The 27,396-nt window shown below is 40.7% G+C and overlaps 1 protein-coding gene across 1 annotated transcript in view; it reads right to left on the bottom strand.

Annotated features, from left to right (window-relative positions):
* Positions 1-25,603, bottom strand: part of EIF5B (eukaryotic translation initiation factor 5B) — a 44,146-nt gene extending 18,543 nt beyond the window's left edge. The window contains exons 1-9 of the mRNA XM_064143585.1: positions 25,479-25,603; positions 8,049-8,174; positions 7,875-7,959; positions 6,853-7,504; positions 6,154-6,374; positions 5,840-5,990; positions 4,287-4,382; positions 3,092-3,178; positions 1,602-1,685 (exon numbers count right to left, since the gene is read on the bottom strand). Of these exons, the coding sequence (XP_063999655.1) occupies positions 1,602-1,685; positions 3,092-3,178; positions 4,287-4,382; positions 5,840-5,990; positions 6,154-6,374; positions 6,853-7,504; positions 7,875-7,959; positions 8,049-8,174; positions 25,479-25,513 (1,537 nt within the window). The 5' untranslated portion in view covers positions 25,514-25,603. The remainder of the gene's footprint in view (positions 1-1,601; positions 1,686-3,091; positions 3,179-4,286; positions 4,383-5,839; positions 5,991-6,153; positions 6,375-6,852; positions 7,505-7,874; positions 7,960-8,048; positions 8,175-25,478) is intronic.
* Positions 25,604-27,396: the final 1,793 nt, after the last annotated feature.

Raw genomic sequence — 27,396 nt, 5'->3', positions numbered from 1 at the left:
AAAGAAGTGCTAGTCAAGATTATTTTCTCAACTTTCAACAATATAACACGTTTCACGTTCAGACCTGTTGACCTTTGTTTAGAACCTGCGCGATTGGGATGTGGGGAGGAATGTCATCAGCACACTTACACTTCACATCGTTTGCAAATATACAGATAGTGACATTCTTTAAAGCTGTGTGCACTACATAAAAGAATGAATGCACTAACACTTCTAAAGAGGAAACCAAACACTCAGAAAAATGGATCTCTTCTACATATTTGAATGTCTCTTCATCAGGTTTTCTTAGACTGCTCAGAAAAGATTTTGTAAGAGGAATTTTTCAGTAAACAAATGGAGAAGAACTATCAGAAAGTATTCTTTATTTTCTTTCAATACTTCCCATTCACCATACTTATAAAATCGTAACAGACAATCTAATGAATACTGTAGAGTCATGCAGCCTCCTTCTTACAGAGCAGCTAGGAGGCTCCCTTCTCTTAGAAACTAGCTGTTTCCTTGTTATGCTGAAAGTCTGTCAGCTTAAATAATTCAATCAGTCTGATTCCCAGGAAGACTCTTTTTTTCTGGACCTATTGGCAAATCCTTTAAATCCAAACAGCAAGAAGTAGAACACAACATTCTTGCCAGGACTGTAGTGACAGACTATATTCAAGGTGCGGTAGTTTTAGTACTCAAAGTAGAACAGTCGAGCACCACAGGAACACACACTTGTGTTGAAGTAAAATCCATACTGCTGTATATATTAAATATTACATGCATATAAAGTATTACACTTGAGAATACAGGTTACAGAAGTATAAAGCTCAGCAAGTAAAAAAATCACTTGATGAACAGTCTTTGATCTTAAGGAACAATGAAAACACATCATGGAAGCATTAAACCCAGTAATCAGCTCCCTGCTCAGGAAGAGTCACAGCAATAGAGCTTTCTCTATCTCTGGAGGAAAACACCCAAGAAGTTACTTGTGCATTTTATTGCAGCTCCAACTTCCCCAAAAACAGTGCTTTTGGCCACAGACAGAATATGGGCTTTGGCACATGAATACAAATGTTCCAACAATTCCTTCCTTTACTCTGCATAAGTCTCTCAAAGAAACAACTGAAAGTATCTAGAAGTTTCTATAACAGATGCTCACTGACCTTCACACCATATTAGTCCTTCACTCTTTTGAGAACTTGTCTCAAAAGTACTCTTCTGTTGCTAGATTTATGAAGCAAAACCACCGTGGCTTTGTAATGGTTATTAGAGAAATACAGCAGTAGACAAAGGCTTTCTCTAAACTCTCAGCCATGGTTTAAGCACATAAGGAGGAGAGGACTTTCACGACCATAAAAATGAACAAAAAATTTCAACCAATTTTGCATCATAACTGTACATATGAGTATTTCCAAAGGGTCTTCTGGAGCAGTATTTGTACAGTTTCTGAAAGCTCTGCCTTTGAGAAGGTCTTACATGTATTTACTATCATGCTTGCTTCACAATTTATGTAATGGACCAGAAGAATCTAAATACAAAACAGTTTTCCACTGAAAGAAAAAATGCAACCCAGAGAAATCTCTTAATCAGAAGCAGCATTTGTTTGGTATTTAAATGCCCACCTTTCTCTCCATCTTCATCACTAACCATAGCTTCCCAGTCATCCAAACCCCCATCTTCTGTTTCTTCTTCTTCCTCCTTTTCTTCTGCAACCAAGAAATCCAGTATTAAAAAGAAGAAACAGCCCAGCAATTTTTAAATGCTCCTTCCTTTGACATAATGGCAACTGCAATTTACAAGTTTGCTACTACCATAATCTTACCAAGTTATCTCCATGTTCCCTAAACAGAAAATGCTGCATACTTTCAGGTCTCTCAAAAAAAAACAAACCCTAGCATTAGAATTTTTACATAGCAAATTGTATTTTCCGAAGAAAGTTCAACTCCTCATCTACTTCCCGTCTGCATATCACACAAGTGCCTGCAGAATGCACGCCACGCAAAACTCTACCAAAAACACTTCCTTGAAAAGAGCTGCCCAATTAGCAATTGGTCATGTGTAACTAAGTGACAGAGATATAAATTAACAAACTGGATTATAAAATTAATTTTAATTCGTGGGGAAAAAAATAAATTGTAAAAAAGTGTTATTTTAGGACTGCAGGTTCTGTCACAAAATTATACCATGGCTTCTGGAAGCATTAAATACATCTATTTCAGCAGGAATTCAGTCAGGTATCTGAAGAAACTGCAGCTCTTAATAACAAACAAATGGAAAAATGCAAATTCTTAACCCTCTCCAAATGAGGCATTAAACAATACATATGTTACAGACAGGGAGTGTATTTGAAATGAACAGTGAGTTCCAGACTGCTAGAATATTGCCTAGAATCCAACGTTCTGCCAGTGAGCCCTTCTCTTCTACAGCAACAGAACTGCTCCTTGCAGAGATAAGTCAAGTCAGAATTAAAGTACACATTCAGCTTTTTTTTTTAAACCTGGAAATTTTGTCAATATTTTTGACCAAGTTAAGAATAATGGTAAAAATCAAGTCTCCTTGCTGAGGAGTCATCAAGTACAATACAATTTTGCAAAACTAGTACTGTTTGTATTCAAAAATTAGGTAACAATCACTTGCTATACTGATATTCAGTTTCACAAGCTAGCATCTTTCCACCACATTCAGTGCTTGTGAAAGCAAAACACTTGGACTTGAGAACACAATCAATGAATCTTGCAGTATCAATATTTAGAAACAGCATGTTTCTTCTCCACCCCCATCTAACTGCTGACAAACAGCCTTTTAGAAAGCAAATGCCAAGTCGAGGGAGCTAATCATAGGGCACTGAATGACCTTACTTGAGATAGTTGCCTAAGCCAAATGAACACCGGTGTGCCCCCAGAATAAGCAACCTTTACAGTCTCATTTTGAAGCTTCATGACTTTTTATTCCATACAATTCCATTTGTTCCTCTCTTAAGAAAAAAACCCAAAACTGCAACTACCTTAAGAAAGCATAGACACTCATCACCCATCCAACAAGGTATGATGCCTACCATGCAGTACTGCCATCCAGTCTTGCTTGTTTTAAGTTCATTAGCATTACTACTCACCTGGCTCTGCTGGAAGAAGAGTCTCTTCTTTTACTGGTGTTTCCAGTTCTACAGCATCCTCGGATGGAGAAGTCACCTCCACGCTTTCTGAAATTGCAAGAAAGCAGATTGGTGGCTTCATTCTTCCAAAGTGCAAACCAAATTAGACATTACAGCTTCACATTTAAGGACTGCTTGTAATTCACACTGTCACAAGTAAACAAAATCTGAATTTATGTAAATCCAAATTTAATGAATTCCCACTGAGCTGAAACAAAGTTAGAGCATATGGCTTATCTGAAAAGCATTTGGCTTTCTAAGCCACTAAATAGGTTTATGTGCTAGGTCAATTACTGGTTAAGAGAATAACCATTGCTTTTAAACATTAAACAAGTCTCACCCGCTTGACAAGAGAAAATTAAATAATACTGAAGCACTATCCATTCTTACTCTACTGTTACACAGAAAAACAATAAAACAAAGAAATCATTGCTACACTTCAGATAAGCATGTCTCTCAATTCTTGACACACACTCCTTAAGTGGCAAGTGGTCACTTTACTCTCAAATGTTTAAAAAAGCCAAAACCATCAGCTAAATAACAAAGAAAAAAAATATGCAAGGAAGTTTGTAGTGTTTTTAAAGTAAGGAACAGCCTTAAGAAGAGCCACAGTAATAACCTGCCAGGAAAGCCATGAAGCACAGAAGTAAAAAGTTCTGACCGATTCAATGTCTAATTAGTGTAATAAATTCTGTATTTTCAAGCTCTCTGAACAATTCACACCCTGGAAAGTGAAAACTGTTTTTATACACAAGCAAATCAACAACAAGTTGTTTCCAACTTAAAAGTACTAAAACTAGTATCAATCCCCTTTTATCCTGCAACATCAATTTAGACTTAATTACTTACATTGTATTTAACCTACATAAGCACACAAAGCATTCAAATTCCTATCTGTAAGAGACTTTTATATTCTACGCATCTCCGACATTTAGAAATTCTACAGAAAATATCCAGTCAAGTAGATTGTAAAACAAAATGAGCAACCTTCAAAACAACTTTAGGGTCCTAACACATCAGCACTTGCATGTGATTGCAGGGGTGTCAACCTCAGAGACATCCTGAAGTACAATTAGTTTGGGAGTAGTTAATTTATTCCGCAAACACTTCCAGAAATGTGACTAATCTATTAAGTATCCCTGTATACAAACTACACCTTCTTTGCTTTCTGGCTGCTGCTGCTTCTTTTTCTTTTTGTCTTCATATATTGGCCTCTTCTTTGGCACAGAGTCTTTGGATGGCACTTCGACACCTGCAAAAAAAGAAGAAAGAAAATGCAGGTGATTCATTAGTAAGCATAAGTTATGGTTTAAATAACACATTTTCCAGAATTGCAAGATGGAAGAAGGAAAAGAGTGGATGAAGATTCGATGTGGTTTGGTTTTTTTTTTTGAAGTCTGACTTTTGAAAGCTGCAAAGCTTGAGTAAAGTATAGTTCTTCAGATATTTCAAATGCTCTCAAAAAGAAATGATATCACTAAGGGCAAAGAGGACAACATACACCCAATCTGATCCCAAGACTCCATGTTTGAAGCTATCATGTACTTATGTAGGATGTCACAAACACACAGACCACAAGTTTTACAAAGGTGCCAGCTAAAATCTGCTATGCCAAAACTCACCAAAACCAGTCTGTGAATCACTAATTTCAGACAAATCTGAAAGATTTAAGAGGCACTGATCTTCTTAAAGGCTTAAGGTTTTTCAGTAAATTTTATTTACCCTTTTTCTCTGTGTTGTGTGTTTTTGTTGTTGTTGTTATCCATTGGGGCTTTTTGTATTTGTTGGTTTTGTTGTTTGGGGGTTTTGCATTGGTTTTGTTTGTTGGTTGTTTCTGTTTTTTTTGTTAAACAGCATAGATATTAGACATTTTATGTTTTCAAATAATGTCAGATTCAATTCATTGGCTTAATCTAGACCTCACAGGATAACAGCACTGTAATGTTGGAAGGGTTTCAATTAAAACCAGAAGTTTGGTGCAAAGACAAATTAGTACAGCCGCACTTTCTGAAACACTGGAAATTCCTTCAGGTACTGTGTCATTTACAGTGTAGAACTGACAAAAATCCAGCTGTGGCAGTCACCAAAGAATCACCAAGAACAAATTAGGATAGAGGCTTACAATTAATTGGATACATTTACTGAAATGGAAACTGATTGCATTTGATGGAAAAGCAGGAAAGTTGCTATGTACCCTTTTCCTGAAGCAAACACAAGAGGATATGGCTGTAATGTTGCAGTGGGCTAACTAGCTTGAGACGAAACAACGTACTTGCTTAAGCGAGTACATGAACTAATGCAAGAGCATCCAGACCACTGGGCTTAGGAGACCTGCAGCACAGCAATCTACTTTTCCTGGCCTTTGGGCTAAGCAATGTAAAGAAGCGATTTTTTTCCTAAATTCCATAACTAACATCTTTGGGAAGAAGTGATTTTTTCCTAAATTCCCTAACTAGCATCTTTGGCCCACAAGTAGGATGTATTAAAGAAACCTGATATTTAGAATCTAAGAAGAAAACACACAGACACTTAAAATTAATTTTAAAACAAAAAAAAAAGGCAGGGGGGTGAGCATACACATGACAACTCGGCTTTACATGGAATTGCTCAGTATTTGCCCTCCTAGATCCAGACAAAAAACCAAACATTGAGCAGTAAAGAATACAACTTTATTGTTTAAACTTTATTATTTTAAACTGTACTGCTTACCCTGAGCTTGGAGTAGTTTAAGAGTAGCCTCCGCCCTGGCTCTGGCTTCTCGTTGAGCTTTTGTTAAAAGTTTTCCCTCCTTTTTCAACCGCTCTTTCCTCTCCTTTTCCTTCTGTTTCTTTCTTTCTTTCCTCTCTTGCTCTAATCGTTCCTAGAAAAACATTAAAGAACATGTAGATGCTTCAAAGCATACTGTTACAAAAAAGAGAGCTAGTGATCAGAAACATATTAAGGACTGATTCCCCAACTGCACCAGCAAGCACACCAGGTAAGATTACCATTTCCCTTATTCTGTACTCAATGTAAGACAGTACCTCCTCTTTGCGCTTTGCTTCTAGTTCCTCCAGTCGCCTTATACGTTCTTCCTCCTCTCTTTTTGCCCTTTCCTCCTCCTCTTTCATTTTAGCCAAGGCTTCTTGCATAGCTTTAACCGTGGCTTTACTGGGACCCTTTTTCTTCTCTTTCTCTTTTTCTTCTTTTTCACCTTTCTTTTTTTTCTTGTCTTTCTTCTTTTTGTCCCCATCATTGTCATCAGCTATAGAGAGAAGAGCCACACATTCAAAGATCTTAGAAATTTGAAAGATACTCTAAGTATGATTCCTATTTCAAATATTATGAACACCACCATTGAGCAACATTTTGACTGGCTACTACATTAGCGCTTCGTAACAAAAAAACCCAAAACTGTCTCTAAAGTTGGAATGTTAGGGCCTGAAATCTTAAAGTAACAAAATAATTGGGAAATGGAAAAAAACTTTTTTGCAATACAAAACTGTAAGCATACACTGTAATGAGAATTCACCATCTGTGCTGTTTTCCCATGTACCCATACAAACCACAGCCAAGAAAAAACAGCCATATGTGAGCCAACACAGCAGGGCAAACAAGGCTACCAAATGTCTAGCATTCTGATTCAGAATAAAGCAGCAAATCATCTGCACTGCCTGCCAACTCTATGCCTTTCTTCCAAAACCTACACTTTTAAAATTGGTTTTAGAAACCATGTTACAAACCCTCTGTTCCTGCAGGAATCTCCCCCTTTTCCCCAGAGACAGCAGTGGCTGTAGCTTGAGGAGAAGCCTTCTCTTCGGCTTTTTTTAGAGCTTCTTTTGGCTTTCCAGGTTCTTTACCACCTTCTAATTCTTCTTTCTCTTTTTGCTTCCTCAGTTTTGCTTTTTCTTCCTCACGTTTTTTCCTTTCACGTTCTTTCTTTTCTGCCTTCTTCTGAGCCACTGTTTTTACTTTAAATGAAGGTTCTTCTTCATCATCCCCACTTTCAGCACCAGGAGTGGACTTTGGTTTTTGGTTCTTCTTTTGTCCTTTTCTAGATTGGGAGACCTCATCTGATTCATCACCACTCTCTCCTGAAGACAGTGCGCCTGCACGCTCTTTGCTTTTCTTAATGTTAGTTTCATCATCTTCTGACATATCATGCTTCTTATTTGCCTTCTGAATTTTGCCTTTGTTTTTCTTAAGCTGTGTCTCATGATCATCATCATCACTGCCAGAAAGCATATCTTGTTTTGCTTTCTGAGTTTTTTTAGATTTTCTATCTTTATCTTCCACTTCTTCACTGTCATAGTCATTTTCCAGATTGGCTTTTTTACTCTTTCCTTTCCTTTTTTTATCTTGTTTTGATAAACTATCTTCATTGTCATTTTCAACCTGGTAATTAAACAATACAATAAATCAGCCACAAAAAAAAAAATCACTTGTTACTGTAAGCTAAGTAGTAGTATGAAGAAAGGTCACGAAAAATTCATCTTACTGAAGGTAAAGTTTTAAAGCAGTAACTATATCTGAGTGTACGACACCTTAGCCCACAATTAAAATTTACTCTCATTGGCTTCTGGTAAACCTTTCACAGCTGACTATACTATGAAAGTTTTATCAAGAGTAACTAAACATACATGGTAGCTGCATTTTTTATATAAAATGTCCAACTACACCACAACATTAGAACCTTTCTGCAACAGAAGTATTTCTTATTTCAATTATTTCCTTTTAAACAGCCCACCTCCCTCTCAGCGTTCACCTTTCCTGTAGAAGGTTCCCTGTCAATTTTCCCTCCTTGTGCTTCTATTGACAGTTCTTCCAGCTCCTTCAGGATATCATCTTCACTAAAATAAGAAAGAAGTTATGGTACTTAAGCAACTGAATTTTTGTATAATGAAATAAAATAAGAGAGAGAATAAAAGCACTAACTTACTCAAAATCCTGTTTCTTCTTCTCTTTTTTCTTTTTGCCTTTGGATTTCTGAGGCTCTTGCTCCTTTGCGGCACCTGCACCTTCTATCTCAGCAGCAAGGGCATCAATATCAATATCATCTTTCGCGCTAAAATGCAAAAAGAAAGCAGGATTACTAAGAATTCAAATGTAAAGTTTACGTAATTAGAAGCCACCTGCATAAATTAAAAGCTTAAAAATGTAAAATCAATCACAAAACATAAGCAATGCAGTGGCAAACCTCACAGTTAATAAATTATTATACACCATTACCTTATGCTATCCAGTAGGACAAAGAAGGAAAACTTCCATGTGTGTTTCTTGCTTGAACAAAGGTGGAACACTAAACCATGTCCAGTTCTTGCAATACTGACTTCAAAAGTTTAGAGGTGAGACTTGATAAAAGTCACTGGAAGATGCAACTGGACTGTTTCACTTTGCTTCCTCAAAAGCCAAGTCATTTAACCCTTCAACTCACAGTAAGTGTGACAAAAAGCCTGGTCCCACAATGAAAGTGTGAAAATTAAGCGCAAATAGAAGAAATCTTAGAAATTCTATTACAAAGCAATTACAAAGCAATTACCTGCTCCTTCAAGTATCTTTCAGCAAACAAAAAGTTACTGTATTTTATTTCAGCAAATAAGTGGAAGTTTTTCATAGCTTCCAACATATGATAACAGTTCACAATGCTTTGCCATCAGACTTCAAGTTTCCTTATCATTCAAGAAAGACGTCACACAGAGGAACACAGTGCAGAAGTGAGCCAGACTCTAAAGCAGACAAAACATACCAATCCACTACTTGCCATAGCAATACCTCTCCTAGACCTAAAGAAAGCCAAAAGGATCATAGAATCATACAATCACTTTGGTTGCAAAAGACCCTGAAGATTGAGTCTAACCATTTTCTAACTCTACCAAGTCTAGTGCTAAACTATGTCCCTCAGCACTGTAACTATTTGTCTTTTAAACATCTCTATGGAAGGCGATTCAACTAGGACTTCTATTCCAATGCTTGATAAAAAGTTTCACTAGGCATCTGAAATATGCATCCTTCCTCAGTAGACTTCATTACATAAAGTTTCTCTTTCAGAAGAACTTTCTTTTCTTATTATAAATAACCTCTCATTTGCAACTAAGCAGAAGTGGCTTTTTTCCTGTCCTCTATCAATAGATGCACTTTTTTTATCAACTCATAGCATGAGAGGTTTTTCCATCTAACCACACTCACAATGCAACTGTAAGAAAGGTGTATTATCTATTTCCTACTTCACATTTAAAACTTCAGTACTCATACCAAAATTGGTCTCTAAGGATGCTACTTTTAGCACAGCTGGCAGTTTTGAAAGCCATTTAGTAAATATGCTACTTATATCTCACAGTATCATCAGTATCTCATCTAACTCCCTCTTAGATACATGGGAAGAAAATTGTTTCACAATCTCCTTCTGATTTACTACTACCCGTTTAGGACAAATCAGCCAGAAAAAGGCTGACCTATCAAATACCTGAACCTATATCCATAAAATAAGAGAAATTAATTTCTTCCAAATTCAAGACCTCTTAAGACACCACCCAGTTCTAAATTAACTGAATTCAGTCTTGCCAATTAACAAAGTGAGAAGTTGAATGTTAATGAAGAAAATCAACTACTCATTCCTCAAAGAGTCTGAAATTTATTAAGTCTAAGCTGAAAAAGGAGAAAGCCAAAAGAATAATTCTACAAGTTTAAATGAATGCTGACATTCGCAACCCTGTTTTATCCCAAATATTGGGCATAAGCAAGTCACCAAACATTGCCTAGATGTGACAATAACATAAGTAAGCAACAATGCACTTCCTTTATTTAAAGGACAAAACTGATTATTTGTATTTTTAAGTTTTTTTTTCTACATGAACTGAATAAAAAAAGCAGCATAATGACGCACTTGGCGGACCAAGCATCTGTATTACCAGAGACGCTTCTGATCAAGAGAAGAAAAAACACACCTGGAATATATGTAGTAGTACTTCCTATGCACAGACATGATAATTTCTCAAATAAATGTAACTCTTAACTAGTTAATGCAAGATTTCTAAACCAATTTCTACCTCCCCTAAGAGGAAAGAAGAAACTTTTTGGCCATTTTCACAGTAAGGACAGCTGACCCAATGTTCCAGAAATTTTAAGAGCTGTTTTTATAAGCAGTCTCACTGACTGTGCACCAAGGGTAGTATAGATAGCCAAAATAAAAATATCAACAATTATCTACACCTCAGTTAAAGCCCTAACACCAGGTTAACTGGTAAGGGCCCTCACAGTTCTTTTTGCATTAAATGTAGCACATTTATTAAGCGTACTTGCCTACCTCCTTCTAATCTAGGAGTTGATGAGGCAGACTGAGTCAAATCCAAGCTTGAAACAGTTTGAAGAGACTGCTGCTTTGTCCATGGTTGTACTACTCCCCCTACTACAGAATCTTAACTGCATGGCTGAACAGATATTCAAGTGCCAAGCCTTGCAACAGCTTATATTTTGCATGGATATTCTCTAGGCTGACTTTTCACATTATATTTTTGCAGAAAGTTACACTCAACCACAAACCAAAAGGCTGTTATGCTACTAGAAGGGAGAATGCTTATGGTACCTCAAGTTTTCCAGGATACAGGCTTTAAGAGGAAGTGGGATTGTTTTCGTATCAACTCACTTCAACTCAACCTTGAAGGAAGAAAAAACAACTTCTTTGGGGGAATGAAGACTCTCAAATAAAACACTGAAATAACTAATTGAGAGGCATTAAGCTGTAACACCCACCAGCAAGAACTATATAGGAGCAACAATGAAGGCTGTTAGCTGTCACAATAGTGGCATAAACATAGCACAAGAGTCTTTCAAACCTTGATTTCCACTGCTTAATAGTCAATAGTTTCTGAGAAATCTATATTTTCTACTACATTTCCATTTACTAAGAAGTGGCACAGTAGGCTTCAAACACTTGAACCTTGATAAAGTAAACAGTAACATTAAGGGTGTGAGATATATATACAGTTATAATCCTTCAAGAACTGTAAAGAATATCATCAGAAAGCCAAGAAATTAAAATATTGGTTTCCATTAAGAAATAAACTAAGAGTTTATTTCCATACTGACCTTGAATTTCCTTATCTTTTAAAGCTAGTAAAATTGCCTTAGGATTTCATAATAAAATAAAATTGAATAGAAGAGTGACAAGGTACCCTTTCTTTCTGGGAAATTCTTATATTATAAGGAACCCACTGCAGTCCGACACATAACAGGAGAGCTTCTTTCCTACTGGCATTGGAACATATATCCAGAAACTCTTTCCTGTAAGCAGCCCCCAAACACATTTCAGACACCCAAACACTCTGGCAGGAACCTCCCCCTCCAACTCCTCCAAAAAGGTCTTCACCAGCCTCTCTTCTCCATCTGGCCATTACAAGGGTCCTAACCCCAACCCTAAGAGTGCCTGATACAGGAACCTTAAAGAACCAACATGCTCAAACAGTTTCTTTTGCATGGAGACCTCAGACACAGACTTCACAGCCTCACCATTAGACTATTCAAGCTGATAATGCTTTGGACTCAAAAGGAGTCTTGCTGTTGATTAGGTTCACACACTGTGACAACCCCTTGTATCCCCAGCACAAGAGGCTCAAGGAGGTCTGGAAAACATCAAACTGAACACGGCCCTGCTGAGAAGAGGTTATTTAACCCTGATTATTTCTTTGTCTCAGTTTCAGAAGTGAAGCCTGAGTCACCTTTGTTATTTACATACCTTCAATTCCAACCCCTATTTTTGCTGCCACATCTGAAAAGAGTTCTGATACTGCATTGAAATGCTGTTTTAGCATTAAATTACAGTAAGAGTTAGGTGTGTGTACTTCACTCAAACCTAAATAAGCAATTTTCAAAACACTAAATGGCTGCAACATTCCAGGTTGCCTAATATTAGGTCTGTGCCTAATACAGGGCAAAACTATGTAGCAGAAGAAAACACAGTAGTCAGCCTAATTAAGCATGATAGTAGTAATCATTAAAAATTCTGCACTACCTTTCAGATACCAAGCAAAACCTTTTCTATAGAATTAGAGCTGTGATTTTAAAAAAGAGGAAGGAAAAAAAAGGCATTCTACATTTCACCTACTCAATTTCACTGCCTTTTGATTTTAAGCAGGATTACAACAATATAACACAAGAAAATATTCCAAACCATTTTAAAAGTAGCATACAGAATCAATCACATACTTTACATAGAAAAGTACTGACCTAGATATGGCATTAAGAAATCATCTGTTGCCCAAAGGAGTTCCAGTACAAGTTGTCGGCATAGAACATTAAAAGCCTGCATTACATAAAGTCACTAATGGACAGATTCCTGAATGTTCAGATGGGTCACTAGTTAAATGCTGTGCTAGCATGCCACTCTTACCAAACAGGATCAAATATAGCCAGATCATCCCAAGTGTGCTAGTTTGAAGCTAGCTAGAGTGTTTTGGTAAGAAGGATTACAGGCTGTGAAAGGAAAACAATGGTGATGTCCACTTCACTTATAGGCTTCCTGTGATGTATAAGAACAAGAATCCAAACATAGATAAGGGAGATGCTCTCTGTCCAGGCTGTGGGCTGCTTTTCTCTCTCTTACCTAATCTGCCATCTCTCTGATTAATCCACCTGCTTCCTAACCCCCCTGGCTGACCCTTCAAACTTCCTTGGGTACAAGGCAACGTCTGGGGTAAGGTAGAGAGGGGTGGGTGAAGGTGGAAGTGTGGTTGGGAGCCCATCCTGGGGAGAGAGGTTTCTGGGAGGGGTGTTGTGTTTCTGTATTACCTTTTAACTTGTATATTTCTGTATATAACTGTATATACTGTAAATACCTGCTTGTATATTGTGCTAAGCTGCAAATAGAAAGCCTCAATTTCCAGAGCTGGCTAAGTCTAGTCTGAGCATGGTATTGAGTCGATCTACCACATACCCTACTATGCTCCAGCTTCAGGGAAGACTGAATGCTACAACAGTTTGATGAAAACCACCCTAAAAGCCATGGGGGGTGGAACTCTGAAAAACTGGGACAGACATTTAGCACAAGCAACCTGGTTGGTGAATAGCAGAGGTTCAGTAAACAGAGCAGGGCCTGCACAATCAGATTTGGTCCAAACAGTAGACGGTGATAAAGTTTCTGTTGTACATGAAAAGAAACTGTTAGGAAAAACTGTTTGGGTATTTTCTCCTTAGGGCAAAGGGACACCTTTCCGAGGGGTGGTGTCTGCTGAAGGTCCTGGTCACACCTACTGGGTAATGCAGGAGAATGGTGAAATCCAGTGTATTCCACAGAGAAATCTAACTTTAGCTGAGAGAGTTTAAATTCAGAGCGTATAATACAAGCTGTTAGGAGTTTTCTGTTCTAGTTACTATTGGTGTCCAATGAAAGAATGTATGAGAGAATCTACAGTATGTGAGCATGAACCCAACATCACCTGGGAGTCCCTGTTCTCGTCTCATCTGTGAGGAGACAAACTGCTGTTTTCTGAGCTTTTGAATCACCTACGTCTGAGATAGCTGGAACAAAGTGTGGACTGAATTTGTAATATTCATTATTGTAAATAACTGCTGACAAATAAAGCTACAGAATTAGAAAATAAATGAAGAGTTGCCACCTACCACTACTCAGTCAGATGTAAAAAGATGGCTAACAGGTCTCCTACTTATAAGACTCTACATGGTTGCAGGCTATTGAGTCAGAAAGTTGAAAATCCTCATGACTGATCAGAGTATATAGAAAAAAAAAGAACCCAGAGTGTTTCTCTTCCTAGTACAGTATGGAAACAATACCTAAAATAGCACATACCTTAAAATGTTGGGGGTTATGTGTTTGGTAGTTATAGGAGTAGGAAGTGGTGTTCTTAAAGACATGAGAATCAAGCACATGTTTTGCACAAGTTCTTTTTCTGATGCAATACCCTGCAACAGCCCAAACCTAGAAATTCTTTGCGGAAGCCATTGTGAGGCCATAGTTCGCCCCAGCACAATTCCTGATTTACAGATGTTAATGCTCATGTCAGTCTTTGTTGCCACATAATAAGGTGTGTTTTAGTCTTTTATGGGCATGCTTTGCCATTCTGCTTACAAACACTTCAATTGTAAAGTTTCACAGTTTCTAACACTTGTGCAGAGAGATGTATTTTTGAAGTCTGAACTTTTATCTTTTCTTTTGCAGGCTAGAATATTAGAGGTATTAGTGTGCATCTCACTAGAACAGAAGTTGTCTGTTAATCAAGATTAAAACTTACAGCTCTGAAATAAGATTAAGAAACATTAGAGCTTCCTAACAAAGTATTTTTATTTTAATCATAGAATCATCCATAGGTCATCTAGTCCAACCTCCCTCTGCAGTCAGCAGGGACATCCTCAACTAGATCAGGTTGACCAGAGCCCCACGGAGCCTCACCTTGAGTATCTCCAGGGACAGGGCCCAAACCACCTCCCTAAGCAACCTGTTCCACCAGTGTTCCACCACTTTCATAGCAAAGAACCTGTTCCTAACATCCAATCTAAATCTACTCTTTAGTTTGAAGCCACTGCCCCTTGTCCTATTACCACAGGCCTCTGTCAACAGTCTCTCCAACCTTCTTGTAGGTCCCCTTCAGGTACTGGAAGGCTGCTATTAGGTCTTCCTGGAGACTCCTCTCCTCCAGGCTGAACAACCCCAGCTCCCTCAGCCTGTCATTGCAGCATTGCTGCTCCAAACCCTTGGTCATTTTCATGGCCCTCCTCTGGACCAGTTTCATCAGGTCCATGTCCTTTCTATATTAAGAGCTCCAGACCTGAATGCAGTACTCCAGGTGAGGTCTCACCAAAGTGGCAGAATCACCCTTCTGGATCTGCTGGCAACACATCTGTTGACGCAGCCCAGGATGTGATTTGCCTTCTGGGCTGCAAGCATACACTATCTGCTCATGTCCAGCTTCTCTTCCATCAGCATCCTCAAGTCCACAGGGCTGCTTTCTGTTCAAGCCTAGATGCAAAACTTGCTCTTGTTGAACTTTGTGAGGTTCACTTGGGCCCATATCTCCAGCTTGCCCAGGTCTCTCTGGATGACATCCTGTTCATCTAGCACACCAACAGAACCACTCAGCTTGGTGTCATCTGCAACTTGCTGATGGTGCACTCGATCTATCACTTCTCTCTTCCATAGAAGGTTAAAACAAACAAACAAACAAAAGATTCCCAGTACTGGCATAGGTAATATACTGATTACTAGAGAATTTCAGCCTGAAGCTTCCATGCTAAGGACAGATATTGCATGCAATACAATCTGTGTAACAGAGGCATAGAAACTTGAAATACTTTCTGGGCATTGTCCCAGAAAATGGACAAGTGCAGGGAAGACAGGATTACAGATATCAAAATAAGAGCCAACAGACTTTTGCCAGCTTTCTTTGGTCAGTGAACTTCTGCAGCTGAAATTACTAACTTCCTTGCAAAAAAATGCTCCTCCACCTTTCCATGCAAGTGGCCTTCTCTAGGTAACACCAACTGATACCAATCACATGGCACACAGATATATTAGCAAGACAAACAGCAAACATTCACGTTCTCCTGCTCTTTCCAAAGATCATGCACAATTTCAACTTTGAGTACATTTACTATAGTACCTACAATATATGTATCCCCAAACACAGGGCAAAACTTCATTATAAATAGCTTCATGCCATCTACATGTGGCAGAGATAACATCCTGATTACACAGCAGTAAGAAAGAGCAAAGGAAACTATTAAACTGTACATGAACTAAAAGAATGGAGCAATGGGATTAATTAGCAGTATATGAAGGAACTGTGTTGCCCCCATTTATGTCAATTTGACTCTACTGAAAGTAGTTAAATGGAACTGCAGAAATTAAATGGAAGAATTCAACTCAAAATGAGTATAAGCCTTTAACTACTAGAAATCCAATAACCAGCTTTGCAGTCAACAAGATAACACTCTAAAAGTAAAAGGTACAGGCAGAGTCAAAGATTACAAGTACCTTTTGATCTGCTGTGCTGACTGGCACAAATACGATTACTAAAGCTTGCCTTCATCACACAGCTGATAGCAAGCTAAAAGTATTTTAGTTAGGATTGGTTTTAAGCTGCCCTGTAAAGTTGAAGTTCAAACGTCTGAAAATGCCACACAATGAAAGACAGACTGAACAACATAAAAAAAAGCAACACACATTCATGTGCATGGGGCAGAAGAGTCAGTAAGTCAACACAGCAAGAAAGTTGCATCACTACTGTGAATTCGCTGCCCACATTCCAGCATAACCAGAAGACTCATTTTTGCTGAGTCAATTTCGGAGCTATTCCATCATTTACATGACACTAGCTCCTGTAACCACCTTCAAAGGAACATCATTGTCAAAAAAAAAAAGGCAGCTCTTGAACTTCAAGACTGAAAAGACAACAAACCACCTGTTTGCACGGGTTTGGCTTTGCAATAGTTCTAGACCAAATAAAAGTTAAAAGAAAAAAAGCTGTTTTTCTCTAGTAAGATGAAGGAAGCTGGTGAAGCTACACAATTACATGAGACAGCAAGGAAGTAAAATTTGACTAAAAGGGTAATTGCTTTTCATTCAGGCTCCCAAGACAGTGATCCCATTCTTAATACTAAACACTCAGGCCTTGTCCTTCAAGTCAGGTTGGGGAAATAAAAGAGTGGAATAACTACCACTTAAGCAAAACCTTCTGAAACAGACACAGAAAATATACCTTTTAACCCAACAGATGATAGAAAAACAGAAACCAGATTTTAAAAATTTTAAAAGGAGAAATAAAAAGAAGAAGGATCATCACAACCTAGAATTTCCATAAAGCTTCTGCTGTGGCTAGCAGCTGACAATACAACTCTGAAAGAAAGCAGTTCTTTGAGGTTCTGTTTAAATGTTTTTATCACAGAATTGTAGGAGTTGAAAGGGACCTCTGGAAATCTTCTAGTCCGACTCCTTTCCTAATGCAGGTACGTCTACATCAGGCTTCACAGAAACACATCCAAGCAGATTTTGGAAGTCTCCAGAGAAGGAGACTCCACAACCTCTGGGCAGCCAGATCTAGTGCTCTGTCACTCTCAAAGTTTCTCCTTAAGCTCAAGAGAAATCTCCTGTATTCTACTTCGCACCAATTGCCCCCTGTCCTGTCCTGTCACTGGCCACCACTGAAAAGAGCCCAGCCCCTGGATGTGTTCCTATGTGTTCTACTTTATGTGACCCTGCTCTAGCAGAGGTCCCTTCCGACCCATACCATTCTGTGAACTCCACCCTTTAGATATTTATATGCACCTATAAGATCCCTTCTTATCTGTCTTTTCTCCAGGCTAAACAAGCCCAGGTCTCTGAGCCTCTCCTCCTAAGAGATGCTCCAGTCCCTTAATCATCTCTGTGGCCTTACACGGGACTCTGTCCAGTTGTTTCCTGTCTCTCTTGAGCCGGGAAGCCCAGAGCTGGATACAGTATTCCAGATGCGGGCATGACCAAGGCAGAGTAGAAAAGAAGGAGAACTTCCTTCAACATGCTGGCCACATTTTTTTTTACGGCACTCCAGAATACTGTTGACTTTCTTAGCTATGAGGGCACACTGCTGGCTCATGGTGTACTTGTTCACCAGCACTCCCAGGTCTTTTTCCATAGACCTGCTTCCCAGCAGGTCAAGCCCTAACCTGTAGCAGTGCATGGGGTTACTCCTTCCTAAGAGTCACACGCAAGACAAAAGGATGACTAAAAGCATGGAATATGAAAACAAAGAACCAGCATTTGGTCTTTCCTAAACTAGTTCTTTTGGACTTTGTTTAGAACAAGTGCAACGATTATAAAAATTACCTTCAAATCCACTGTTTCACAGTTTCTGTATCATATATATCTCTCATTGTTTGAAATCAAACTATGTGACAAAAATATAACTTAGAAAACTTAACAAAATATACTTCAGATTGTCTTTAACAAAAGATACCTATCTACATTAACTGTAATTGAAACCAATACTTTATCTTACAGCATGCATCTGAAAAAACATATTTCAGTGTTAAGATAGCAGATTCATGTTCAGAATTTCCAACAGACTATAATAGAAGAGGAAAAAAAAGACAAACGGGAAGAATGTGTCACTAGTTCTGCAAACACTAGGATCATCAAAACATATTCTGTAAGATACCAACTGCTTTCAGACCAAAACACACATCAGACTCACTGTACCTTTTCACTAAGTCAAACTCAATCACTGAATTAGTTACATGTGCCCATAATTTGTGTACAGAAAAATTATTTCCTGTTCTATTTGTGTGGAGTCCGAGGGAAGAGGGCAAGGAATGTTACACAAACATCAGAAGTAACTAAACACAAAACAAATGTACAACGATGCACATAAGCCTGGAATCAGGAAAATATGACCACGTAACTACAGTTAATACTAGCAAAGGTATATCAGCTTGTCTAGCTGGATACTATGAACGTCAACAACAGCAGCAAAGTTTAACTTACCATAAACGTCTATTCTGAGTGATGCTTTCTAGAGATCTTCCAAGAACTCAACGAACAGTTTCTGCAATTCTTATTTTCATATTTTTCATGAGCAGCACTTATACGTAAGGTATACATGCCTTCAAGAAGGTAATAGATAAAGCAAATCATGATTTTAAATATAAAAGCTGCTTCTAACAACCTACCTAGTTTATTGCAGTGCTTTCTTGCTTATATTGCCATTACCACAAATATCTTTGGTCTTTCACAAAGACACTTAGTTTTAAAAATGCATTAAAAACTCTAAGTTTGTAGGAAACAAAATGATACACTTACATAGAGCAGTCCAATAAATTTCTGTAATGTATCCATTACAGAATTATTTTACTCCATTCTGCAATGCAAAACTCTAACACCCTCAGACAATTTGCAAAATAAGGATTTCCAGAGTTTATCCACTGTTCTTGATACAGATCTAGAAAGCTTTGCTTGTGGAAGTGCTTCAGAAACAGATATACACAATTATTAAGTTTTCTGGTGTATAGAATGTTTCTGAACTATGGGTGTCTGTAGGCTGTCTAGCCTTCACAGAACTTTCCTACACTATATAAAGAACATTTTCCTTAATGTGCTAATAAAAAAATAGCCAAATAGAACCACTAATCAGCAACATTAGCAATTTAATTTGCAGAAGAGAAAGCAATATAAATCATCAGCAAGTGCACTGGAAGTCTTATTTTAGCAACAGTGTCCACTGTTGGCTGCAGAATCACAGCTGGCACCAGTAACTTGTCAAGCAATGTGCATGAATGATCAGAGTGGTATGCCTAGGCATACAAAATTAAAGGGCACAAGAACAACACACCTAAAGACTACCTACTGGAAGCTAAGGAAAACTACTAAGAAAACAAAAGGATGACTTAAAGCTGGGAAAAGAGGAAAAATGTGCAAAGACCTAAGACCATCAAGGGAAAAACATCCATACTCCAGGTAGGAAATAATTTGTAATATATAGTGTATAGCACACTTATTTGGACATCTACAGCAGTAGTTTGAGGCTGGAATCTGCAATTTAGAACAGCATTTCCTCCCACACATTTGAAAGAAAAAAAATCATAAATTCACAAGGGCAAGAGGCTAGAACCTTGGCATACTTTCTGCCATTACAGCTCTATCCAAAACAAATCACTCCCAGGAGGAACTAGACTACACACGAGAACACCTACACATCCATTAGGAAAGACTGAAAATTCAAACACCTCGTATTTTTATGGAAAGATCTGCCATGTAATTTCATCTGAAAATGAGTGATCAACACAACATGAAAATCACAAAGAAGAAACAATTGAAGCAATTTTGTATGGCTTAGGAGCTACATAGAATCGTAAAATGCCAGGGGCTGGAAAGGACCTTGAAAGATCATCTAGTCCAACCCCCCTGTCAGAACAGGATCACTTATACCAGATCACACAGGAACGCATCCAGGTGGGTTTTGAATATCTCCAAAGAGGGGGACTCCACAACTACTCTGGGCAGCCTGTTCCAGTGTTCCATCATCCTCACAGGGGAAAAAAAATCCACCTCATGTTTAAATGAAACTTTCTACACTTCAGCTTCCACCCACTGTCCCTTGTCCTGTCATTGGGCATCACTGACAAGAGCCTAGCTCCATCTTCCTGACACTCACCCCTCTACATATTTATAAACATTAATGAGGCCACATCTCAGTCTCCTCTTCTCCAAGCTAAAGAGACTCAGCTCCCTCAGTCTCTCCTTGTAAGGGAGATGTTCCATTCCCCTATCTTTGTGGCTCTGCACTGAACACCCTCAAGCAGTTCTGTGTCCCTCTTGAACTGGAGAGCCCAGAACTGGACACAGTATTCCAGGTGTGCCCTTACTAGGGCAGAGTAGAGGGGCAAGAGAACCCCTCTCAACCTATAGCCATACCTCTTCTAATACACACCAGAATGGAATTGTCATCCTGGCCATGAGAGCACATTGCTGGCTGATGGTCAACTTCCCATCAACTAGGACCCCCAAATCCTTCTCGCCTTCACTTCCTTCCAACAGATCAGTCCCCCACCTATACTGATACCTGAGGCTGTTCTTCCCCAGGGGCAAGACTCTACACTTGTCCTTGTTGAGTTTCATTCAATTTCACCCTGCCCAACCCTCCAGCCTGTACAAGTCTCCATGAATGGCAGGACAGACTCCTGGTGTGGCAGCCACTCCACTCAGTTTGGTGTCATCAGCAAACTTGCTGACAGTGCACTCTGTGCTGTCATCAAGGTCACTGACAAATATATTGAACAGAACTGGTCCCAGTACTGACTCCTGTGGAACCCCACTAGTCACAGGCCTCCAACTAGACTTCATCCCATTGACCACAACTCTCTAGCTTCTTCAACCAGTTCCAAATCCACCTCACTACCCGATCATCCCAAGACACTCTCCACCTCTAAAAAGAACATCTGTAACACCCCGCTATGGTTTTGGTCCAGTGACCATTCTAAATAAACATGTTCTTCATTGACAGATGCATAGTGATGAAGTGGTAGGGGTCAATAACAGAGGTCTGAGGCATACTGGTGTGGTATAAACAGATCTGTAGGTGTATTATTCACAAAATCACAGAATAGTAGGGGTTTGAAGTGACCTCTGGAGATTTTCTAGTCCAACTCCCCTGCTAACACAGGTACACCTAGAACAGGCTGCACAGGAATGTGTCCAAGCAGATTTTGAAAGTCTCCAGAGAGGGTGCAGGATTCTAAGCTTGCCTTTGTTGAACTTCAAGAGGTTCTTCTACAGCCTGCTCAGGTCATTTTCAAAGGCAGCACAGACTTCTGTATCAGCCACTCCTCCCAGTTTTGTATCATCAGCAAACTTGCTGAGGGCACACTACATCTCTTCATCCAGGTCGTTGAAGATACTGTACAAGGCTGAATCCCTGGGGAACACCACTAGCTACAAGAACCACTGATTGCAACCCTATGTACTCTGTCACTCATTCTTCTCAATCCACCTCACTGTAAGGTATCGATTTGTATTTCTAACAGGCAACAGTCCTGCATTTTTATTCTCTCTCTGTTCACCACAGTGATCATCTCGATCAGAGTTTTGTCCCTATGTACTTACATCCTGTTCTCATAACAAACTTAATCTTCACTCTCATTCACCAGCACACTTCTGGGCACACACCAATACCTATCAACCCGACCTTGCCTGGGTTTTCGTTGTGAGAGAGTTAATTTTCTTCCTAGCAGCTGGTGCAGTGCTGTGTTTTGGATTTAGTGTAAGGTTAATAATACACTGATGTTTTATTTCTAAGTAGCACTTGTGCCCAGAAAAAGATTGTTTTCAGTCTCCCACGCTTTGCTACTAAGTGACTGCATAAGAAGGAAGCTGGGAGGGAGCATGGCCAGAGTAGTTGACCTGAACTAGCCTAAAGGATATACTGTGTCAAAGAATGTCATGCCCAGTATATAAACTGGAGGGAGTTGGCCAGGAGGCATGGACCGCTGCTGAGGTATTGATCAGCAGGTGGTGGCAACTGTATCATGCATCATTTGTACTTTCTTGGGGTTTATTTCTCCCTCTTTATGTTACACTCCTTTTCATTACAATTACTATATTTTATTTTAATTATTGAACTCTTCTTACTTCAGCTCACAAGTTTTACTTTTTTTCCCCTAATTCTCCTCTCCATCCCACTAGGAGCAAGGAGGAGTGAGAAAGCAGCTGCCTGGTGCATAATTGCTCACTAATGTTAAACCACCTCTACTGCAGTCAGCAGAAACAAGGAAGATACACAACAGAAGTCAAAACTATGGGGATGAAGAGAGACAAGCAGAGTAAAGATGAGGTCTACCTTCCATAACTTGTCTCAGTACATCAGAAGACAAGCAGAAAATCTCCTTCCGGTCACACCAATTCTTAAACCAATATGCACGACACAGACATGCCACCTGCACTTCCCCACATGCTTCCTCTGCCTTGTAACTTATGTCTGTGAGATGCCACATGCTCTGGGAGTTGCAGACAAAAGCAGTGTAAGTGACTGTAACTGCAACACAGCTGTTGGGAAAGGAAAGAGGAAAGCAAACAGCAACAACCAACAAGAACAAAACTGAAAACGCAGGAGTCAAAACCAACTGGAAGCCTTTGGTTTCACAGTGTGACTCTTCTCTTACTCTACTGGAATGGGAGAATGATAGGGGGTGTTGAAGTCCAAATTCAAGCTACAGATATAAATAATTGATTGTCTCAAGGGACCCTGACATTCAAAGGGTTGTCAGCTAGAACCAACATCATCAGATGATGAGGGTACCTCTGCAAACACAGCCTATCCCAAAACATCACTGGCCTTTCAGGTCCATCTCCTCAAAATCCCTGCTAAAAATAAACCCAGTCTAACAATTCTGTCATTCTTATCATACTGATACTGTTTGCACACTTCTTCATCACTCCTCCCATTACCATACACCTACATAGTCCTGTAATGTGGCATGGCCATTGCTAGCAGCTCTGTACTACATTTGCAAAGCCTTAGGACTAAAGCCTGTCAGGCTTACTTTGGCTGAACTCTTCTTGACCTGCCTGCAACTGTCACTTGATTTAGCTGTGACAGCAATTTCTCTAACTGACCAGGTGCCTGTGCCTTTTGTTTACCCAGGCACACTGCAACCATAGTTTCATATACAGCCATAACAAGCAGTTACTCTGTGTAGAATGAGATAGTCACAATTCCACAACAATGATGTAGGACTGCTATGGTAGCAGAGACCTTGAGAAGCGGAGGCATAACATGCAACAGAGGGGAATCACAGGCACAGGATAAACAGAGATGGCTTGCACAAAACTTGGCACTGGATGCCCCAAAACCCACCAACAGCTGGCTAAGAGAAACGCAGACTTGAACAAAACTGGGTTTAGGGCTAATACTACATAGCACCTTTTACATGTCTGGATGCAGTGCAGAGCTGCAAACTGATGAAGAGCAAAGGCACATAAGCCTATTTGCAAACACATAAAAATGACCTTCAGTGGATCCCAGCATGCAGAAGATGAACCCATCAGCTCAAACAATCATATTGCTCCTTGTAAAGGACATTCGATGATGACAACTTGCTTTAACATCTCACCAGCACCAGGATGAAACCATTGACCTTAGGACTCTGAATAGCAGCCAGTGAGCAAGCATAACTACTTCAACTGCATCATCCTTTCCTTTTTTGTAACAATTCAATCTGAATTAGTAATTGTTCGTCTCTTAAGATTTCAATTACTCTAACAATAAGTTATTGGCTTTTTTTAAGGTATGCTTATCATTTTTATACAAATGAGGTTTTGTGCATTGCACCCAAGAGAGGCCCACGCTCAGTGACTTATGGATACATACAGATACAAACACAACGAGGTAATCAGCAGGCACCACGATTTTAAGAGGGGCTCCCGCATACCAGCCACTGTCACTGGAAGGGCCTAAAGCAGCAGAGCTTCAGTATTTGAAGGTTTTTGCATGATCCTGTCACCTACCACATAAGATACAAAGAAGAGCACTAGGCGTTCTTTCCTTTAAAGCACAAAGATCCAATTCTTCTTTCCCAAATCACACTTGACTCATCTCCTGTGTATACCTGTGAAATACAGCCCATGAAACAAGCTAGTAACAACAGACACAGCAAAAGGTGTGAAGAAAAATAATCAGATGAGAAAGACACTTGACTAGCAGGACCAGATACCTCTCAGACGGGACCAGAGAAACTAACTTTATGGCTTAACCTAGTGAAGTCAAAATCTTAATGCAGTACTCATCTAGGTAGTAAAATATGCTTAGAGAGAGAAATAATGTTTTGTGAAATAACTGTCATAACTAGTATTATAAGTGAAACGTGAAACAATGCCTCAAGAAGGATATACAAAATAAGCAGAGCAGATAAGGAGAGCTGTAGTTTCCAGATGATATATATTTCAAGATGTCACTTTTCATTTTTTTTCATGTAACTCCTTGTCAGTTTTAAGAACTAAAACTACTCTCCAAATTAATTGTACCTTCTATTTATTATTTTATAGTGACACGTAAAAATAGATACTCTCCTACTAGCACATCTATATACACACACTGTTATTTGGTGTTCCATATGGTTAATATAGTTGTCATTATAAAACTCTTAAATACACACAGATGAGGCTGTATGAAAATGACGTGCACACAGTTGTAGAAGTGATCCTCTAAACCTCCAATTACTAAAACACATCACATCTGTATTTATTAAACATGCACAAACCACTAAGTTACAGCGTGATCATTTTCTCCCATCAAAGGAAAAAAAAAAAGCTACAATAAATCCAAAACAAAAGAAAGCCAGCCAAGGAATAAACCAAAAATCACTAGAGGCACTGCAAATGCACCACGCAGCGATTTTTAGCTGACAATCCAGATCTGCGCTCACAAACAGCGGGCGTCCGACACTGCCTGCTCCCGTACGAACTCCCTTAGAATCCGGGCGAGGCTCAGAGGCAGCGCAAAGACGGCGACAACAACACAGCCGCTCCACCACCAACAGCCAAATTTCTCGGGCCAACGTGAGCCTCAATGGTCGCCGGCCACCCGCTCCACACTGCTGCCCGTGGGACACCCAGCCGTCCCCTGCAGTTGCCGTCTCCTCGGGCCTCCGGCGCCGGCTGGGCCCGCACACCTAACCGGGGCCGCTCCCTAAACGAGGGGCCTTCCGCATCGCCGCCGCCCGGCCAACGGCCGCCGGGCGGGCCTGGCGAGCCCCGCCTGCCCACTGCCTCCGACGAGGCCGCGAGCCCCGGCAAGGCCTGACTCAGCGCCGCGGCACCGGCGCTCGCCGCCGCTGATGCTGCTACTATCACAGCAGCACAGGAGGGTGCGCAGAGAAAGGGAGCCTGCGGCCCTACCTGTCCTCGCTCTTGTTCTTCTGCTTCTTGCCCATGGTGCCGGCCCCGGCGCTCGCCCCACGCCTCAGCGCTGCCCGGCCGCCCGCGCGCAGCCCCGTGCATATGGTACGAGCCGCCCCCACCGCCCGCCCCGCCGCGCGCCGCGCACGCGCCCGCCCTGCCCCGCCCCCCGCCGCCGTCCCAGCCTGCGCCGCGCCGGCACCAGATGAGCGGCGGCTGCGTGGCCCAACCAGGCAGCGTTCCGCGTGGTGGCGCCCCCTTGCGGCTGGAGGAGGGTGGAACAACGGGCGCTGCCCGGCCCGGGCTGGTCACCGCCGCCGGAGTCACGACTGCACTCAGTGGTTGGAGCGATCCACTTCTTGATATCAGCTTTGTTTCCATCAGTTTGACCCTCTCACAGGCCAGGAAACTGTCTACGTTTCACTCCAGTCCTCTTGCCTCCCCAGAGGCACAGAAATCCCGGCATGGGCATAGCCCCTTTGGCCACAGAAACCAACTAGACAGCCAAAATAAAGGAAACACGTTTGGAAATTTTTTCTCTGGAGGCAAATGGTAACTAGGTTAAAGTAGAGGAAACAAGCAGAAAGCTTTTAGGATGCATCATAGCAGCACTATGACCAGGCGGTCGATCGGGTGTGAGGCATATCTGGCTGTTCCTCCTGCAGGCAAGCAAGCTGTACTCTCACAGCCTTCCGTGAGGCTGTACCAATCCTTTATCTCCAAGCGCTGCTCATGCAGGAAGCGAAGTCCGCCTTCCGACTTTGTGGTGACTATCTCCCTGCTAAAACAGAGCAGTCAGAGGCAGCAGTCTCAAGCTCAGTGCAGAGGGAAAGATAAAACTCAGCTTTGGGGACAGAAGAGGTAGGTGCTCCTCCAGGGAATTTGGCTGCCAGGTCACAATATTGAGAGTATACTACTTCTTTCTCACTACAGTATCCTTCTCAGCATACAAAGCGTTTCCTTCCTCTCACCTCCAAGCAGCCTTGCAGCATAGGAGCTGAAACAATACTGTGCACACTCTCATAGGAGCAGTTGGATACTGCTGTTGTTGGGCAAAATATGGCCCAAGTTCACAGAAACATGGCATAGAAGTCAGACAGCAAACACTGCGTATCATGGCAGAGGGGCCCTCAGGTACTACCCTGTCTCCCACTGGCCACCTTTCTCAAGAGCAAAACAAGAAACACAGCTCACAGACATCACGCTATTTAATAAATATTGAATATTCTTTAATAAATACTTAATATTCTTTGAGGTGCATGTTTTCTGCTGTTGTCACCACCCAGATACAGCAATTCCTGTTGCAGATGGACCAAGCCTGACACTTCTCTATATCTTTCACCTCAGGGTCACCATCTCCGTGTTGCTTCCCTCCCTAAAACCCTCCATTCCTACTTCTCGTTAGTTTGACACAGCTGCAACTCCTTATCAGTCTCTCACGCTCTCAATGAGTTGTAGATAAGGCCAGGAGGTTATTTTCCCTCCCCACCTAAATCATGAGCATACTTCAGTCCCGGGAAGTTAATTTCTAGGAAATGCGAAAACAGAACACTTGACTTTGTTGAAAAACATACTTTAATATCATATTATATAAACTGTAGAGCTTCAAGCGCACTTGCAAGAAGAGTAGAGATAACAAGGCCCAGGTACTGCAACACAGCCGTCTCCTCAAGACCTGAGCAGTCCGGCCAAGCCTCGCCGCAACGCGCACCCGGCCCCCGTCAGCCCTCGCCGCACCGACCGCCCTTACCTCACGGCATCACTCGAGAGACCTGAGCCCGCGGCTCCCAGCCGTTACGCCCCCACTTCCTGCGGGGACTCAGCCTCACGCAACCCACCCCAAGCCACGTGCCCGCCACCAACAGCCGCTTATAACCACACGCGGCAGCTACGCACCCGCCCGCTGCCGCCTTCAGCT

This window comes from Pogoniulus pusillus, chromosome 5, assembly GCF_015220805.1.
Source record: "Pogoniulus pusillus isolate bPogPus1 chromosome 5, bPogPus1.pri, whole genome shotgun sequence".
Classification (NCBI taxonomy): domain Eukaryota; kingdom Metazoa; phylum Chordata; class Aves; order Piciformes; family Lybiidae; genus Pogoniulus; species Pogoniulus pusillus.
The sequence above is the reverse complement of the archived record's forward strand: the minus strand, read 5'-3'. Positions and strand labels throughout refer to the sequence as shown.